Consider the following 20,044-nt stretch of genomic DNA (forward strand, 5'->3'; position numbering starts at 1 on the left):
AAGTAAAATAATAAATGAATAAATAAAAATTAGGAGCGGGCCTATCATCTTTTTTTCCCAATATATAAAAGGCGTAATTATTTTTTATATAATTACATTGTAATGAAAGGTCCTCTCCAAATTTTTGGACAAATAAACTTTGGAATGGTCCAGTTTTATGTACCTAATTCTCCAAATTTAATGCAACTTATGTCCTATACCTTTTAAAAAATATGACACTGATATGTGTAGTAAAATATTGGCTTAGTCATTAGGAAACTATTTATAACTACTTATATATATTCCGCTATAAGCAACCATACAAACATGTTTGGCTGCTCAGAGGTCAGGCAGCACATTACTCAGCAATGTACTTGTCAACAGCCATGGGATTAAAAGTAGCAGTAGATGTCGTAGGCAGCACATTTTGCTCCCATGTGAAGAGGAACTTTGTGCAGTGTAAAGTGATGGCTATTTCTCTACGTTGGACTTTCAAAGGCTTTTCCGTCCTTCACTAATGAATCTGTAACTGTACACTAGTGACCACTCATGCCCCCTTGTCAGAGTTGATGTGCTTTTTGAGAAACGTACTCAGTGACCTTCAACCTGGACTATTAGTTACGATTATGAGCATCCGGCTTCACAGGTGGTATTTTTACTAAATGTTGTAACAACGTAAAAACTCCATGGAGGTCAGAAACTGTGTGTGTAAGGAGACCCCTATATAATTTTATGAGCTTTCTTTTTCAAATGTATTATGCCACGAGTTCTACTATTGGCAAAGCTCTGATGTATTGTAAACTAATAGCAGATGGGGCCTGATTTATTACAGCTCTCCAAGGCTGAAGAGGATACACTTTCATCAGTGAAGCTGGGTGATCCAGCAAACCTGGAATGGATTTAGTCCAGGATTCATAAAATTTGCTAGAAAATAGCAAATTACTTTGAAGAAATCTATTTTAGGTTTGCTGGATCACCTAGCTTCACTGATGAAAGTGTATCTTCTCCAACCTTGGGGATCTCTAATAAATCAGGCCCCTTGTATATCTTTCAGAAGAGACAGGACATCATTGTAAAGTGCTTTTATTTAGTAATAATCACACCCAAAAGGGAAACTATAGAGGATTTACAGTCAGTATTATTGTAATGTTCAGTATTTAATATTCTGTTTTTTTGGCCATGAACAGCTTTGTCCAATGTGGAAAACAATGTTGAGCTAATTATGAGTGCATGGAATGTTCTGGCCAATTCTTCTCTGTGCATGTGCTAGTTCTTCTGGTCAAGCCAATGATGTAAGTGAACAGCTTGTCCCAATAGAACCAAGGACTGGCAGATGTCTCATTGCATATATTTTTTTTGGGATGACATCTGTTACTCTATGGCCAACCTGACGGTGGAGTCAAACCCGGCATTTTGAGACACTACAAAAGGAAACCATGATAAGGTATATACTATTCCCCTAAATAAAAACTTTTTTTGTTTCAAAATGATATGTAAAACTAACTAATAATGCATTACACTGCACTGTAGAGATGTGAATGCAGCCTAAAATTCCCCAAAAGTTTACTGGATGCTGAAGCACATTCCCAAGAGCTCCCATTCAACTGTATGGATGTGCTTGGGAAGCACATTGTGCATGCAGTTGTGTTCACAGTGGTTTGTACACACTTTTTGTAAGCAACATGTAGCTTCTGGTTGCCATTTATTGGCTATCTGCTTACATTGACTTGAATAAGCCCACCACTGAATTTGCAGTTGTTGCTAGAAGACTTGAGACAGCCCATAATTCATTGAAATGTGGTGAATTGTACTGCAACCACACTGCATGATCAAGTATTCTACATACCCTGCAGTTGACTCTAAAAAGTGCATATGGGTTCATAAATGGGCCAACTGCATGTCTGAAAGAGGCATAAGGGTATCAAATCTTTCAAGTAACATATACTATTGAAAGTTTAAGCCTAAGTGAATCCAAGAAAATAAGGTAATAAATTATTATTATTATTGTTACATAATATTTATATAGCACAAACACAATACAATGCAGTTTACCAGTTTTTAGCTGCGGTTCCCCTATTAGTTTTCATTTTTGCAGGTAAAGTACATTTCTATCAAGTACAGAAAATACCTACTGATCTTGTCCGAAATGTAGAATTAACAAATGACAAAAATTAAGTAGGAGATAGTCAAAGACAGACAACAGGGAAGCACTCAGGCAGCCTGAATTATAACCATAGGGTCCTCCATAGATATAGTGAAAGAGTGAATGTAGCTACCAGGGACAAGACGTGTGTTATTTACAGGGTTACCAGGAAATAAAACCTGAAAAACTAAAAGAGCTATGTCATCTAAGGACCAGTGGACAACAATATATAACATGTATTATTGGGTATAGACACAGTTAAGTGGATCTGCTGAGAAAACAAAAAAATGATGTGACCTTTACACCAAATAGTAGATACTTCTAGGTACCTTTATGTTGCCTCATATATGTTGCAAAGTACCAGAGGATCCCAACATTTTCCAATGCTAGTATTGCTAAAACTCCCCAAGCTTTCTGGTCACTAGTCCGGGCCCAAACCTTTCTCCCTGAATAGGCCTTATTTATTACAGCTTTAAGACAAGTATGTTAAGACAAGTATATTATCCAGCAAATCTGGAACGGGTTTCTTAAAATCATTTCTTATTACTTGGCAAATGTTTTCAATCCTTGACCAATGCCTATTTCAAGTTTGCTGGATCACCTAGGTTCAACCAAGATGACCTTTTTTTCTTTAGTCTTGGAGAGATTTATTAAATCAGCCTCATTGTGTCTTACTATTGCTTAGTAAGCATACTCGACTATTAAGGTTATTAAGGTTATACAAACCATAAGTAGCAGATGCTGTACAAAAGTACAAAAGATCTTCTAAACTAGAAGCCTGATCAGTTATGTGAAGTAAAGCGAGTGCCCTGGAACATGGGAATGTGGAGGTTTTTGTACAGATTCAGTACAGCAATCAAAAGACTTTATGGTGCCTGCTATCTGCTTATTGGTGCCTCTCCCTTCCCCCAAAGTGTTCACTCTAACTTAAAATATTATTTGTATTGATATATATTGCAAACACAAATTACCTTGTTGCAGCTCAATCTCTGTCAGATATAATTTATGTTTTGTGTTACACTAGTGATAACAAATTTTATAAAAACACAAAACTGTTTTTCCACTTCACTAAGCTGCTATCAGTCATCATGCCGGTTATAATTTCTTTCCTGAGATAAATTTATGGAATAATCATAACAGATTGTTAATAGGAGAGTAGTATTTTCATATACTGGTAAGAACATGCATCTGAGAAGCTTGGGAATTCGTGCCATAGTATTACTTAGCATTAGTAAATGCATCTTCTTTGGTTTCTTCCTTTTGGCAAATGATACCCTTGGGCCAGTGTTGATGCTTTTGTTCGCTTCCGAACTGAATTTTCCCCTTACCAGTCTATTAGAATATAAAAGCAGCTGAGGCAGACCAAATGTAGACCAACTGCAAGGCACTTGCAAGGCATTTGGAAGGATCTCAGAAGCATCTCAGACTGATAGCAACCATGTGCTCCATTTCCCATCAAGACCCTTCAACACTGGACTTAAAACTGATTATCATAATGTCACGTGTGGCCATGTTGTGACATAATGTCATAAAAATAGTTGCGTGTCAATGCCAATGAAGTAAAAACCATATTTCATCAGTTTAGGCAGGACTGACTAATTAAAGATTACTTAAAGCAGAAGTAAATTAAACAAATAAAAAACTCACTCACTTTTATTTACGCAGATCCGTCAATCTCTCCAGAGGTTTCCTGGATCCGGCCCCGCACCATCCAGTTATCTGCTATCTTTCGGACACAGAGGAAGCGCTGCCATCGTTATTCCTGTCTTCTGGCCACTGCCTACATCACCTGATCTTGCACTGTGCAGGCTCGAGATTGGGTGACATAGCCCGCTGTAAATGGGGGAAAAAGAATGCCAATCTCACTGCCCATGCATGATATCAGCATTTTTTTTTCTCCATTGAAGAAAAAGCCCCTTCTGCGCATGACTGATATCAGGAATAAAGAAGCAGCTAGGAGCCACCTAGGATGTGTGACATGAGTATCCCAGGTGACTTTGCACTCCCATTCTGTCTTTATTGTACGGGGATGTCATCCGATCTTGCACTGTGAGGATGTGAGATTGGGTGGCGCGCCTTCCTGTAAATTAAGACTGCACAGATGTGAAATTTGGCTTTTTTTACAGTTTACAATTTAGTAAAGCCCTTTCTGCACATGCCTGATCCCAGTTCAAGAGGAACTGACTTGGCTGGGCTTATACTGGACTATAGTTTCTTTTCCTTTTCTCAGGTGACAATGTGGGGCCAATCATCAGCACTGTTGGATGAGGGAAGGGAGGCAAGTCACAAGCTTACCTATACCCAGAAGTACTACACATTGCAGTTTTCTTCTGGCAGCTAAAGTAGTAACAGGGTATTGAAAGAAAGGTAAGTATGTACTGCTGGAGAGGTTAAGGTACATTTAGGCAAGGCTATGAACACACTTACCTATTACCCCATTGCAACATTTGTGTCCTGAGATTGGTGTCTCAGGCACCAGAACTACATTGTGGAGAAGAAGAGAGTATGCAATATATTTCCACCCCACCAGAGATACAGAACAGAAGTGAAAGGAGGTGGGTGGAAAACAGCCATGACCAGGGGGCTAGGGGAAGCATAGGGAGTTTTAAATAAATGTAATTTTACGATAGGCTAATGGAAGAAGGTGGTTGATAGGTTGGAAGTTTGAAAAATGGGGAGGAGAAAGTGGGGGTTAAATAAGGGAGGAAAGAGGGTGGGGGAAAGTTTTAGGAAAGTGAGGAAGCAAACTTCCCTCCCACCCGCCCTATGTGTTAGGTGAAGTGTTAGAGGTGAGGTTGCTGTTGGAGTCCTTGGAGGACATCTTTAAATGGGTGTGGCAGAAGGGAGAACCATCAGAGTTGTGGGATGTCCTAAAGGTTATAGTTAATTGGGACCACCATTAAGGTGGTGTTAAGGAGGGGCTTCAAGTACTATACTCATTCTCGATCCGGTGGGTTTCGCCCAGACCTGATGGTTTTTGGGCAGCTCCTCCAAGTGGTATAGTGTGGTGAGCGATGTCTCCAAGGGCTCGCAACTGGAAAGGAGGAACGGTTTTGAAAGGGTACAAACATTTGAGCGAGAAAGTTCAGGTTTTTGGAAAAGTGTAGTTGTTATTGTTACTCAGGGATTTTTTATGGTCATTCATTGTTAATTATTGATGTTATTATGCTTGTGATTAAATGTTTTGGCTGTGGAAATGTTTAAAATAAGTTGTGCCAATAAAGTGGTCAATATGGCCTTTTCCCACAAAAGGTGTCTGTGAGTGTCATGTGTGGTGGGAAAATGGGGAAGGGTGGAGGTAAGGGAGGACATAAGGGTATTGGTAAATATGAGGCGAACATTCTAGCTACCTGGGTCATGAGCATTTCTCAGGCTGGTGATGGATTTGGGACACAATGTACAAGTTAATTTTAAATAAAGTAATTTATGTCCTTTACCATATGCTAAAAATGGTGCATCAGATTAGATACTGTTTTAATGAAATATCTGTTGAATAAACTTGTTTTTGTAGCTTTCCTTTGCATAATAAATTTATCTTTCTCAATAGAGTAACATGATGCCATATTTTTTTTGTAAACATAAAAATCTTTAATAACCGGTAGGCTGAAATTTCATTTTTCCTGTTAATTGTTATGTTTTTGTATCCGTTAGCATTAGATTTTTAAGTGTGTACCTGCTGTGTGATTTCCAGTGCAAAACAGTAAAGATTTTTCTCACTTTTACTATTTAAATGACTCATACAGGCAGGGATCATTATAAAAAAATACATTTTCAAATTGATTAAACTTTGATGTTCTGCTCTTTCAGAATACCAATTTATAAAGTTATTGCAATTATACTAGGACTTCTTTATTGAGTTGATTAAAATCGATGTTCTGTTATTTGAAGGAAGAACAGAAAATAATGTTAAAGATATAAAGCTGTCTCAGATTCTTCAGGGATTTTATTACATATGGATTCTTATTTTGTTTTTATGATGGCAATTGGAAAGGAATATAAGTACGACATATTGAAGGCTACAAATTTGCAGGACCCAATCTCTTTTCTTCTGTCCAACCAACACCAGTAAACTGAATGTCATGTTGTACACACCTAAATAAAACAATTTGCAAGACATGAGTGAAAATAAGAACAACTGATTCACGATGTTCAACTAATTAAGCAATAAGACAGAACAGCTCTATCCAATGATTTCCAGATAAATTTTTAGTTTTTCAGGCCTCTTCAATATGAGTCTGATGCTTCCACTAAGCCACAGAGGATTGTACAGCCTGCAATTCTTCATTGTAAGAAATGCAGCTAATTTCACCAACAGATCATAAATATTTAAAGCAATCTGGAGAGACTGCTAAAACTTGTGAAATGTTGGTATGTAGTCGTACCTAGAGTTCCCTGCTGTGCTTGCCTTCTGTGACCATCAAATCTCGACAGAGAAACTCATTAAGTATTGTTCCTGTGCAGCTTTCTTACTTAGTGCTTAGCCAAAATATCCTCAAAGCAAAGCCAAACAGAGAATAAGTGTTGTAGCTTCTTTGTGAATACCAATACTCTTCTGACCTCCATTGGTAACTCTGGATCTGGACCTGATTTGTTAAAGCTCTCCAAGGCTGGAAAAGACGAGCTATCATGGAAGAACCTGGGTTATCTAGCAAATCTGCAGTTGATTTCTTAAAATCATTTGCTAATATTTGCTGGTTCATTCTGGTTCTTCTATCATAGTCTATCTTCTCCAGTCTTGAAGAGCTTTATTAAATCAGTCCCAATAAATACCGCTGCATTTTTTTATGTGTCCAATAGTATAGGTCCCTTGCCATCAACCTCACTTGCCCTCGACTCATTGAGATATCACCTATGAAGCTGTGCCATCAGTGTTAATATCTTCACTTCACTTTCACTTTCCATTCCATTGAACACTTTCCATTCAATCCTATAGGGTTTATACTCTATACAGTTTATGCATTGTTTGTCATAAGAACAAAACCTGGTGGCATGGATGCTCTTTATTTCATAACTATAACATGTATCTACCTTTTTCCTATCGCCCTGCAGAGATACCCAATTCAGAATCCTATCACTTCTGCATCCCCCATACCCATATTAGTTGCTGCTGACCTTTGTGACAATAAATCCACATCATTACTTTATACAAAGGGGTCTTGGCTTATGTATACATGTCAGACCATTCTCAGGCGAGATTCTGACATGTGTATAGCGGCCGTCCGCCGTCCGACGTCGTAAATGGATCTTTTCTGACAGCTCCATGAACAACAGAAGAAGAACGACCGAAGTGAAGTGAAGGGAGAAAAATGCAGCGGGGTGCCGCTCGCTTGTTCTCTCTCCTATCCCAATAGAACAGAATTGATCTGTATGTACAGGACTCGTTCATTCTTCTTTCATTCTTTTGTCGTTGAAGACAATCGTGAAAGATCGTTTCCAACGACAAAAATCTAGCGGGTGTACACAGACTTAATATATTGATAACAAGTACAAATAACATAAATGTGGATTCACAGGCCTTTCACTTTAGTGGTAAATATGTCTGTAACAGATCATAATGTAACGTTTTAATAATTAATAGAATTTATTAATTAGGGATTCTAAAGTTATACCAAGATGCATATTCCTCATGCCTGAATATTAATAATCCAATACCAAAAAATAAGTATGTGCCTATTAAAAAATAGCAAACAATAAATAAATTAATTCATTTTGTAACAGATATTTGTTTCCTTGGGAAACACAAAGCAAGAAACAGATGTTAAAACATTCCAAACGAGACAGATATTAATAACTTGGATTATGTGGTTTAGGACCCCTTTACATAACTTCTGCAACAGTTATTTTTACTTAAATCAGAGACCCCCACATTGGCCTTATTGTACTAAAAAAAAAATCTTCCCTTTTCTATGAGAAAACTTAAATAACTCAAGATTGTAATGCATTCATAAAAACCTCCAAATGATAAAGGAAATATCTGTCATTTATTTGTCATAACATTGTATGTTGTTCTAAAATTATATTCTAATTATGTTATAAGAATATGTTTTCCTAAATTTAAAAAAAAATAATGTATGCAGTTTAGGGTTTATAGGACTATAATCTTGGACAATTTTTTGGGGGAATGCTTTTTCTGAATAGTTTGTAGTTCACGCCATGTTATTTACTTTAGCCTGGTCTGTCCCTTTTTAGTGATCAGTGGCCAGTATGTAAAACACAGTATCCAGTTTCCCATGGATAAGGAGGCTGGTTTGACACTCCATGCAGCACTCTTGTCTTTGCAGGATATTTGTACTGTAGTCACAGCCTGCTAGTGTCTGTCATTTTTTCCCCAAGCTCTCTGGCTTGTTTTGTTTGCTGATTTGAAGTTGCTAGCTGCCTTCCCTTTTTTTCCCAACAAGGACTTCTACACCTCCCCACCCTCCTCCTGTTCTTCCATGTACTACAAGCATGGAGATCCTGCCTAATCTCTTAGATTCTTTATTTAGGAAATTAATGTAATCGTCACAGTGGCAAGCCGGCATTTATTTCTCCCAGCTGAGGTCTAGAGTTGCATTACTTGGAGTAGTAGCATGCAAGTTTGTGTGTGACTTGATCTGCCCTTGGGACAGAGAGCATCAGGGACTTGGCAGAGACAGGTTAAGCTGCATTGTGTCTGCTGGTTGTCCACTTGACCAAAGAGTGCACAAGAGATAGCTGGCATTGATACAAAGATGGCATCTGAAGGGTCTAGTGGTTTACAAGTTCTTCTCTCTACTTTACAGGTAAGAAGTGTGTGACATGACATGTAAATGTAGACATGATTAGTTTAACTTTAACGTGTATGCGTATGATAACAAACTCAGTTACCTGTTCTTACCTTGTTTCTCGAGACATATAAAAATTGGAACATTGATCACCGGGTAGACATGTGAATGTAGACATGATTAGTTAAACCTTAATGTATATGCGTATGATAACAAACTCTTTCAGCTACCTGTTCTTTCCTTGTTTCTGCAGACATACAAAAATTTGGAACATTGATCACCGGTTAGCCACCGGATAGCCACCGACTAACCGGAGTTCAATAATGCCTATTACAACAATGCATGACAGTATAGCACTGAGTATTTCATTCATAGCATTTACAACCCATCAATGTAACATTCAGACATGGTTTGTGGCTTGTAACCAGAAGATGTGGTCTTCAAAGACATATATTAATAGTCCCGAAACTGGTCTGCACCCAAAATGTTTTGTCTTTGTAAACATAACTTCACACTTCCTGTATTTCCATGTGACCACCTGTCAAAACTTTCAATGTGGACTACACTAGGAATAAAGTCCAATGTCATAACAATAACCTTTTAACCCCTGTAAAAACATTTATAATAACTTTACAATTTCTATTAATAGACTTATACCTAGAATAGGTTTATACCTATATATATATATATATAAATATATATATATATATATATGTGTGTGTAATGTATATTGTATGGGCATGACATGACTATGGACTTTGTACAGCACTGCGTAATATGATGGCGCTATATAAATACTGTGTAATAATAATAATAATAAAGTCTGCTAATGAAAAATGTTAGGTTATTATAAATGTTTTAATGTGGTTAAAAAGTTGTTATTACTTTTCTTAATATTTGGGTTTTTAGGTTATTCTTAGGGTCAGGAAATTATAGTCATGGCAGTAACTGTCCCTTAAAAAACTCACAATGTAATGCCCCTACCACAGTCACAGACTAAATGCCCCTAGTGATGCAAGGGTGCTGTAATATTAGTAATATTAGTTTCAATGAATGTTTCCTTTGCAAAGTAAAAAGAATGAAGACATGTTCGCTCCATTCATCCAGTTATATAAAGGGAAAATCTATTTAAATTCCCTTGCACATGGTTGGGTATAAATAAAATGACCACAACTGTATTCACTAAGCTAAGGGACAATTGAATATTTTTTAGGAAAACATTTAGAATGGCAAGCAACATCAAAAATGCATCATGATCAGGTAGCTAAACAGTTATGTTTATGGCAAAATTGTGTAGACTTTCTTGACACTGGAGCCCTGGGTCACAGTTATGACAAACCTCCATATTATTCATAAGAATGTCTGCAATCTACCAAACACAGGAGATTTAGAGCCATTTCAGATGTGTGATTGACTACAGCATTGTACACCAAGCTCAACCGCACTCACAAATGCTCCCATTCAACCAAACGGGAATGGTTAGCGACTATGGGCCTGATTTAATAAAGCTCTCTGGAAAAGATATGCTTTCATCAGTGAATCTGGGTGATCCAGGAACCTAGATTTGGTCCAGGATTGAAAACATTTGCTAACAAATAGCAAATTACTTTTAAGAAATCCATCCAAAAGGTTTGCTGGGTCACCCAGGTTCACTGATGAAAGTGTATCATCTCTAGCCTTGGAGAGCTTTATTAAATCAGACCTTATGTTATGCATTTATTCGAATTATTATTATTATTATTATTATTATTACTATTAGGTCAATTTTAGGTCATTGGAGGAACGGAGAGAGCGGCTGGGGGAGTACTTTTTTACCAGGTCAGAAATGTAAGTGGGACAAGAACTGTGGAGGGATTTGAAGGCAAAGCACAGGAGCTTGAAGTTGATACTAAGGTGAAATGAAGGAGATCTCAGATCTGCAATTTCTTCTTGTGTCCCGCATAAGCTTTAGGGCCAATTTAGATGTATGCGTTGTAGTAACACACATAATAAGCATTACTGTTTGGAGTTGCTAAACAGTTCCTGAAAGGAATGCATTACTTCTGGCTGTACAGTTTCTTTTCCTTCTTCAGAGGATGAAATATACTGCCACTGTAAACTTAGGGGAAATCAGGGGTGTAGTGGGGTGGGCACACTGTGCTCACACTTTTTCTAGCATGGTTTTCAGCATCGATTAAGCCCCCCCGCATAAGCTCTCCCTGTGAACTTGTGTGTCCAACTTATTTTTCTAGGACTACACTCCTGAGGGAAATACATGCAAATGTGTTGACCTGTGTTGTGGTTTGTCACACTCGGGCACATAGGAACAGTTTGCTATGCACATTGGAGCAGCTAAGTGTGAAAGAGGCCCTAACATCAATGTGGCATCACAGTCTGTGGGTAAAAATCTTTAAGAATTCTAGGTCACTACTAAAAATGTATAATGTTGTCCTTGTTCTAGGAATAATTTGTGTAATTGCTTATAATAGCATTGGTATGACAGTCTATAATGATCGACAATGTCTATCAGGTTGTGGATCCAAGTTTGTAAATTATTTGCTTTTCACTTATATATCTATATCATAGTTTTATGAAAGTCTGATAGTATGCTTTAGTGACCTTTTCAGAGCTCATGTGCAAAAGAGCACACTTTACATCTTCTCCTATTTTTCCTATTTTACTTTTAATTTAGCAATATGAGTTTCAATTAGGGATATCCAAAACATACAATTGCTTCTTGTGTCCTGCATATGCTTGAGGCTCATTTAGATCCACGCATTGTGGTAATGCACATAACATGTTTTGCCGCATTGTGGTACCATTCATTTTAATTGGAATCCTAATGCAATAAAGCAATTTACTTGCAGTGCAACTAAATTCTGGCAAAGTGTTTGTGCTTTTTTTTGAACATTAGGATGGATTGGCATTCGTTTTGTTTATTGTCTTCCTTAATGACAAATTATTAACATAAAACATAATGCACATTAACACGTGCATTAATAAGTTCTTAAAATGTATTCCGTGATACCATGTATGTTAACAGAGCAAAGAGCATCCCATTGAAAGCTCTTAAAAAGCAGCACATAACACCATTTGAAGGTGGTGTTAAAATCAAGGCCACTTGTTCGCCAGAGAAGCTCTACAGTACGATACAAAAAGCAGAAAACCTTCCCACTACAGGGATATCATTCTATTTAAACACATCAAAACCTTGTTAACATTTTGATATTCTTTACTAAAGCCTGTAAAAAATCCTTTTTCTTTTCCAGAACATTAGAGAAGCAGTAATTGTTTCTAATTTGCTTTGTTATCTTCACCAAAATATAAAATGCCACAACACAAATGACTATATTAAAAACATAATATATGCTTTTCTTATTAAAGTTTATAGGTTTTTTACCATGAGACTATTTTCATGCCCAAATTTTTTTCGGTAATTGACCTCTCGTTAAATGATAAACTTTAACAAGTGATGTCTTTAACTCGTGTTCAAATATTTTGGCAGCATTTGCTGGATTTAAACCAGCTTATCATTAGTGAGGTGAAATGTATCCATCTAAGACTGTTTTTGGTATGTGCAAATAGGAATGGTGCCCGCACAAAATAACGATTGAACCGTGTATGGATATTCTTTAAATAATTTTTAATAGAGTGACCTAAAGAGCAAACATTTAGAAAATGTTTCTTTTTTGTGGTTGTAGCATGTTAGGTAAAATTGGGATAGATTTATTAGCTCTCCAAGGCTGGAGAAGATGGACTATCATAGGAGAAACTGGGTGATCCAGCAAATCTAGGTTCTCCCATAATAGTCTTTTTTTCTCCAGTCTTGAAGCGCTTTAATAAATCAAGTCCATTGAATCTTATTTTTTACAATTAATTCATTTGGAGCAATGTTTCTTATCCAGGGTTTGGTGGAATCCTAAGGTTTCTCTAGAGGTTGCTACGGGTTTCTTGAGCAATGAGCAGTTTGGACCTCTCAGGTCACTTTAATTGAAACCAATGATCTTTTTGGTATCTGCAGAGGTAACAGTCCTCTCACTGCCCAGCAATTTAAGAAGCTTTCTTCCCAATGGCGACCAGGCTAATGTGGATTTGGTAATTATAGCAGCGATTCCTTGAGACCTGAAAGTAATTTTAAGGGTTCCCCTGTATTAAAAAAGTTAGGACTCACTGATTTTGAGCATGCTAAAACAAATATTAAAAAGTTTTGTTTTATTTGAATCAAACTAAATGATACCACAAAGACAGGTATATTTTGATTTAAAAAATCTGTAAATATGACACAACTAATCATATATAAAGTGTAAAACTGATGTATGTATTGCTTGTATACCAAACTTAATCAACAGGCAATTTTGATTAAGAACTCATATTGTAGCAAGTTAGAGTTTTGTAGTGAGTTGTTACATTGGCCATGGCACCAGTCCTGCAGGAGTGATGTTATCATAGAATAAAATATGCTACATTTAGGTTAGTCCTTGGAGAATTGGAACTGGAAAGGAAAAGATATGCAATTTTTGTTCTGTCTCTTCTAAATGTATACAGCAATATACACATGTTTAGTTAAGTTCCTAACTTTTCACTCAGCTAAAAGAAAATCGTAACTATGGTATTAAAACAATTTACTAAATTTTGTTGTTCTGTTATATTTATTGAGTCAGTTATCAAATGTATCTAGATGACCAGGATGTAAGCAAATCATATAGCAAAAAGTGAGCCAAACTTGCAGTAAATCAGAAATTATATACCTTTAGTCTAATTGCACTCAATGGCTGAAAATTGACATCGTTATATAAGTTACTTTTTGCTTAGTTCTTTTTTTTTAATGTGGTTTATTAGTTTCGTCCTAGGATTTTTTGGTGTTCTAGTGGACCTTGTGTATTAAATTATACCATTTATTACCTAGTCTAATAAAAAATGCCAGCTTTTGGAGCATTTTACATTTGTTCTCCAGGTTTAGTATACCATGGTGTTGTTAAACAAACAATTGAAATAAAAATAGAGTGTAGCCAGTTTTGGCATGGGGGGGAATGTCTGTTTGTTTGCTCAGCTCTATCACAAAACAATGCAAATTGCTGACAGCCATATACACAGCCAAATGGCACACCGAGGTGTTGGAGGTCAAACTGAGCATTGGTTCTCATCATAGAAGCAAAAGGCTACATGAACATGGCAATCTAGTTTCCAAATGATCAATTTTTACATCATATCTCTATTAGCATATACATTGTTAATTTACGCATCACTGTAAATAACGCTGTTTATAACAAAGCTATATTAAAAAACATTTGCAACACCAGTGGAAATAAATTCATTCTTCTATAAAGCTGTGTGCATCCATGGATCTAAGCTTTAAAGAGATGTTGTTTGTAGAATATATTAGAAAGTCGCAGAAAGTGTGACATTCTACAACCTTCCTATTTTTATAACCTTCTTTTTTTATAAAAAAAACATTGATGTATTCCATTCTGTCTGATTATTTTGCAACCCGAAGCAGAAAGTTACTTCTAGAAATGCTTGGTACTGCTTAAGGTCAAGAAGTTCGGCCAAAAAGCAAGAAATGCAAATGCTAGAACATCATGCCCTTTTCTAGGAAATGGAACGGCTAGATTAAAAAAGTTTTTCTTCTGCTGTTTCCTAGATCATTAGGTTGAAAAAAAATTATATTTAAATTATGCCCATGGGCAAGTCAGTATAACAAATTGATATTTATTAATGTGAAATGGCTTGTAAGATATATTGGGATTGATATACTATAGAAAAATTGAAAAAGGATAACTTACTTTTGGGGGCACTTCACCATCAAGAATCCCCCACTGTCTTTACTATTTATCCTCCCTCTCTGTTTTTTCCATTACCTATTCCCTAAGGTGGAGTCTCTAGTCCTTATGGCACCCTGGTCCTGTGACCTACCCAGCTCTACTACCCACTGGCCACAATCTGGGTCCCATTGACCTGTCCATGATGCTGATGAGCTGGTACTATCAGTCATCTAATATATGGCATGACATGCCACTTTGTCTGCTTCTGAAGAATCAGTATACCTGCGAAACACATTGAAAAATATCTTTTGTCGACCAATCACATATAAAGAGCACAAGGCAGGATTTTTTCTTTGTATGGGCTTCTGACATATACGGAATGCATATTCTCATATTGTGATTAACAGACTTTTTATTGTAATTAAATAAAGTTGTGTATGTTTTAAATATTTATAAGTCTGGATGAATTTTAGTTGTAGTTAAAATCCTTCTTTTATTGCCCACTGAACAGGGTGTTCCAGGGATGATGGTGGTGTTCTTTGTTGTTATTATTATTATTATTACACAGTATTTATATAGTGCTGACATACTATGCAGCGCTTTACAAAGTCCATACTCATGTTGTTTCAATATATCACTTTTTTTAGCTTCCTGGACCCCCTCCTTTCAATGATGTCCAGTACAGAAATACCCCTTGTCCCTCCCAGATGACAACCCTTAATTAGTATTAGTACTGTTTTTTAAGATTTCCCATGCATGTATTTGGGTATTCTTACCTAAGATAAGTAAATCATAACATAACAGGGTTCACTTACTAAAGGAATAGAGTCTATTCATGTTAAAAGCGATACTTTACCTAGAGATGTTCTAAGTGGTGCTTGATTTCAAGAGCATTGCTTACTTTTACCTGGCCATTTATGTGATTTTTTAGCTTAAAATTTATTTGCAGTGAAATGTTCAAATGGTCATAAGCTCAACTCAACACAAAGGAAAAAAAAAGTCTTTCATTTAGGTTCTCATCTTGTATTGGTTTGAACATATATCTAGAAAGAGGAGATGAAAAGCTTTTTTAAATATATTCATTATAAACTGTATCCAAAAATTCTCATAGATAGAGTTTACATTGATATCCTCATAACTAGAAGCAAGAAGACCATTTCTAGTGCTAGATCTTGCAACTTTAGTATAGTTGCCTACAGAATTTTTGCTTCTATGGATCCTCTTCTTCATCACCACCTTCCTTATCTGATTTCTATACATGGTATGGGCAGAGAATGATTTATCAAAGAAGAATCTGCTTCCAGTATTTTGGACAAACAGTTGCCAAGCCATAATTCAATTATAGAGATTAAAGAAGAAAAGACTAAAGACGGCTTTTATAGCAAGGTAAAAAGATATTTAATATGATCATAGGAAAGGACCATGATTAGATCCTTCACTAAACATGGTGTTCCTATCGGTAACAAATGTGACTGAAGAGGTCAGTGTTTACATTCCATATATGAACAACGTAAATACATTTTTTAAATTTCTTGTTTCTATTCCCGACGCATTTCACTCTGAGGCTTCTTCAGGGGATTTAGAGACTTAGTTGTTCTTTGGATAGTTGTGAGTCATATGGAGTAATCTGGAGCAATTGCAGATACAATGTTTAAAGAGGTCACCGTGTGGAGTAGCTAGATTTATATGGCTGTGAGTAGAAATGTGGTTTAATAGGTAACACTAACATTAACAGTGTTGTTAGAATAGTGCTGCCTGGGTAGATTGATCTTTGGAATTTAGGATAATGCAGCGTGTTCTATAGGCATTGCTAAGTTGTAGTCTATCATGGTTGATTTGTGGGTAAGCTCATAAAATAATTATGTAGTAAAATTATATAGCGGAAAAAAAAATAACGGTTAGTGAATGTTATAACTTACAGCAGAGGGGTTCCACGGGGGACCCTATTATGTTTAAAAGAACAAAAATACTTCCAAATATAGTATGCTTTCACATATGGTATGCTTCAAGAGGGAGTTCCTTTCATGAATGGTATGTTGTATCATTGGTAGGAAGTGGAATGGACAGGATGCCAGCAGCCAGCTTCTATACATGTTACTATGACTAAGTCCAAGTTCCTATCAACCTTTCTTGTCCCATCAAACATATTTCCCTGAATACCCTATTAGAGCTTTGTGAACAGTTTTTACTCATTTACTAAATCAACACCAGTGGGTTGGTGGCACTGGCTTGTAATTTTAAAAACATTCTGAAATGAAAAGGAAACGACAAAATTTGAAACTAGTGTTTGTCACTAATTACAGGGGAATATCACTATTGATTTTAAACTTGGATGGATAGTCAAATAGAACATTTGACATTGGTATGACAGCAGTGTCCTGCTGAACAGGATTTTAGTTTAGGAGTTTTTTGTGTTGTTTTTGTACCTTTGGTGCAGTTACGCTTGTATTAAAACACAACCCTACCTATGAACCCAGCTCCCCTCTTACTACATTCTTACCTTACCTCTTCCCAATCCAGCTAGATATTTCTACTTCAATTTTCAAGGCATTGGTAATGTGTCTGGGCCAGGCCATTGCATGTACTCTGCAGTGTCGTAGGCACAGAAGGGGAGAAAGCAGGCTTTTACTGGCAATCTTATCTAAAAGATACGTAGTTTATTCACACAGTTTTTGGTCCTATTTCAAGCATAGGTCAACTGATTCTTACTATATGATACACAAATAACATAGATTGTGCATAATAACACTTAGATATATAGATCAGGATGTCATAAATCAAATTAGCAAGTAGGAGCTTAGATTTCCAATGCGTTTCACCCCTTGGCTTCCTCAGGGGACAGTGAGATCAGAGGAATATATTCTATGTAATGCTGTGTAAGTTAATGGGGGACAGCTGGATCAGAGCATCCCTAAGAGTCCAAGTACATGTATTCTCATGCAGGCTGGACGTGGTGTGTGTTAATACCGAATGCTAGGGAAGTTTGTTAGAAGCAGGTTTATCAATTTGAACTAGGAGGTATTGTAGAGTGGTGAAGTTCGCAATGTATTCCCTTATATCATAAATGGATGAATCCTAGGAACATAATATCCATTAGATTAGTAGTGTTATATAATGGTTAGTTGAGGCTGATGGAGTTTTCAAATAGTCACAATATCTGTATGTCATCCAGTTGGTCATGCTCTAGTTCTAATGAAGCAGGTGGGTATAAAAGTCATATGGTGCTATCCCAGTTTCTCTGTCACATACACTTCATACTTTGAACGGTCCTGCCAGTATTTAATAACGTTATTCTGGAGACAAGGGGTGGTGGTTTTCAAATGCCGGCTTATTGGTGTTTTAGTGTAATGGGCTTACAGGGTATCTGCAGCACAGCCTCACACAGAGAGACTCTGCAGTGTCACTTACCCCCACCCCAAGATCCTTGCCTTCATTCTGCCATCATTCTTCCATTCTTCTTTGCATGAGCAAATGAAAATATCTGTTTTGTTTTTTCAGAGATAGAGGAGCATGAAAATCAATCTTCTCTTTTTCAGGTGATAGTGCTGGTGCTGCCTATAGTAAATGTAACTGTATTCTGATCTCCTTGTATATTAAACATATTGCCCAAAAACACCTAATAAACCATGTCCAAAGTTCTTTTGTTAATGGAAAACAAATCTTTTGGAATGTTTCATTACATAATAAACCATTCAGATGTATATGAAACCTTTGAATTTGATTTGACCCCTAATCTACTCTTATACACTTACAGTCGTCTTCATACTTGTGTCTGAACATTACTATGGATAAATCCATTGCTAGTTAGAATCAGTTAGGCTACATGATGATGCATAGGATAATGAATTGATTTAAACAATGTACTTAGGAAATGGTAATGTGCCTTCAAATGTTTTGAATCTGACACTACGCCAACTCTTAAAATCTCTTGAAGTTTTCATGGGAAGGATAAATGGCAGACTGTCAGGTCTATGACTACCAGACAATAGATATGACTCCTTAGAAAACTTCTCCATGAGGCCGGAGCATGGGTTATATTTAATAGGCCATTTCACTGTATTTTTAAGTATTTTCACTGTCCACAAAACTATCTTTAGAATTGAATATTGCTTGTGAATAAAAGTCCCACTGGGTGTGGTCCATGATGTCAAAAGAAATTTAAAAATGGAGGCAGTAAATCTAAATGAACTGTAAAGGTAAAAACTCCGAAATGTATTAAAATTAAAATAGACCAAACAGACCCATGATATTATCAGTTAGACCAGGAGTAAATGTGATTTTATAGAAAACAATACTTTTATTTAATCATGTCTTGGTGTTATAACTGAGTTCGTTTTTACTTCTCATCCATTAGGGTCTATCATCTAATGCTTCAATTGGCAGGATGTTATCAGCAATGCTGTATTGGTGGAAGTTGCATAAGAAAAACTTTTAAGAGTTATTTTTAAAGTGTAGTAGCTAGACCACGCTGCAGTCAGCACTCATGGGCAACATTAAAAACAATCAAAAGCTGAGTAAATCAGGACCAGGACTGATGTAGACACTTTAGGAAGTAAGGCCAGATGGCTTTTAGGGTGTCCATGCTGGACCAGTGGCTAGAGCATGCACAAGGCCCTTACTCTGCAGCCAATGTGCCATCTAAAAGGAACTTCAGTGCAGCAAAGAGGATTTGTTATAGAGAGGTGACTCTACCAGTCCCCTGTCAATGTGGACCACCTCTTTTTAATTAAAATGAACCAATTTTGCATTAATAATGAGCACAAAACACCTGCTGATGACACTAAAGACTGGTGTCATCTACCAATGACAATTTTGCCTTTATATTGTATTAAATTCAAGTACTGTGCTAGAAACAGAAAAACAAGGGAGGCGCAGCGTAACGTCAGTGTAGTGTTAAGTTGTTGAGGCAAATTTTGCTGAGCCGTACACTTCAGTATTGTTTCCACCATTACAACAGTCACCCCGCTCCGCGAATACCGAATTTCATCTGATTGTTTTATTTTATTTGCTTATTTTTTAGATGCTCTTTTGGGTAGGTATGACCTTAGCTGTGTATTTTCTTTAACTGTTGTATTTAATGGCATCAAATAGGTTGACTTTGATAACTATCATTTCTTGTTTGGTCCTAGATTCGAATAAAATAAACCTATAATGAGTGAGAAAAAGCAATTTAATATTTTGCATTTCTTTAGTAATACTAAAGATAATGCAACTAATGATAATAGTAACAATAGTAATACTTCACTTAACCGTGAGCTGATCAATGAATCAAAGCCTCCACAGTCCTCATCAGGCACCATTAGGAAGATCATTATTTTACAAATGTATTTATCTTTTTAAAAATTAACAAATGCAGTAAACAGACAGGGTTTTTTGGCAAAGAAATTATATTATACGTAATTTTTTACCAATACAAATCTGAATCAGAAAATAGGTGG

The 20,044-nt window shown here is 36.5% G+C and overlaps 1 protein-coding gene across 2 annotated transcripts in view; it reads left to right on the forward strand.

The window, feature by feature from the left end:
- Window positions 1–8,539: 8,539 nt before the first annotated feature.
- Window positions 8,540–20,044, forward strand: part of AGBL1 (AGBL carboxypeptidase 1) — a 359,716-nt gene continuing 348,211 nt past the window's right edge. The window contains exon 1 of one of the 2 annotated variants that reach the window (XM_072402703.1): window positions 8,540–8,883. In XM_072402703.1, coding sequence (XP_072258804.1) covers window positions 8,833–8,883 — 51 coding nt within the window. In that variant the 5' untranslated portion in view covers window positions 8,540–8,832. The remainder of the gene's footprint in view (window positions 8,884–20,044) is intronic. The other variant, XM_072402702.1, reaches the window with a different exon arrangement.

The sequence above is a fragment of the Pyxicephalus adspersus genome, chromosome 2 (assembly GCF_032062135.1).
Source record: "Pyxicephalus adspersus chromosome 2, UCB_Pads_2.0, whole genome shotgun sequence".
Lineage (NCBI taxonomy): Eukaryota > Metazoa > Chordata > Amphibia > Anura > Pyxicephalidae > Pyxicephalus > Pyxicephalus adspersus.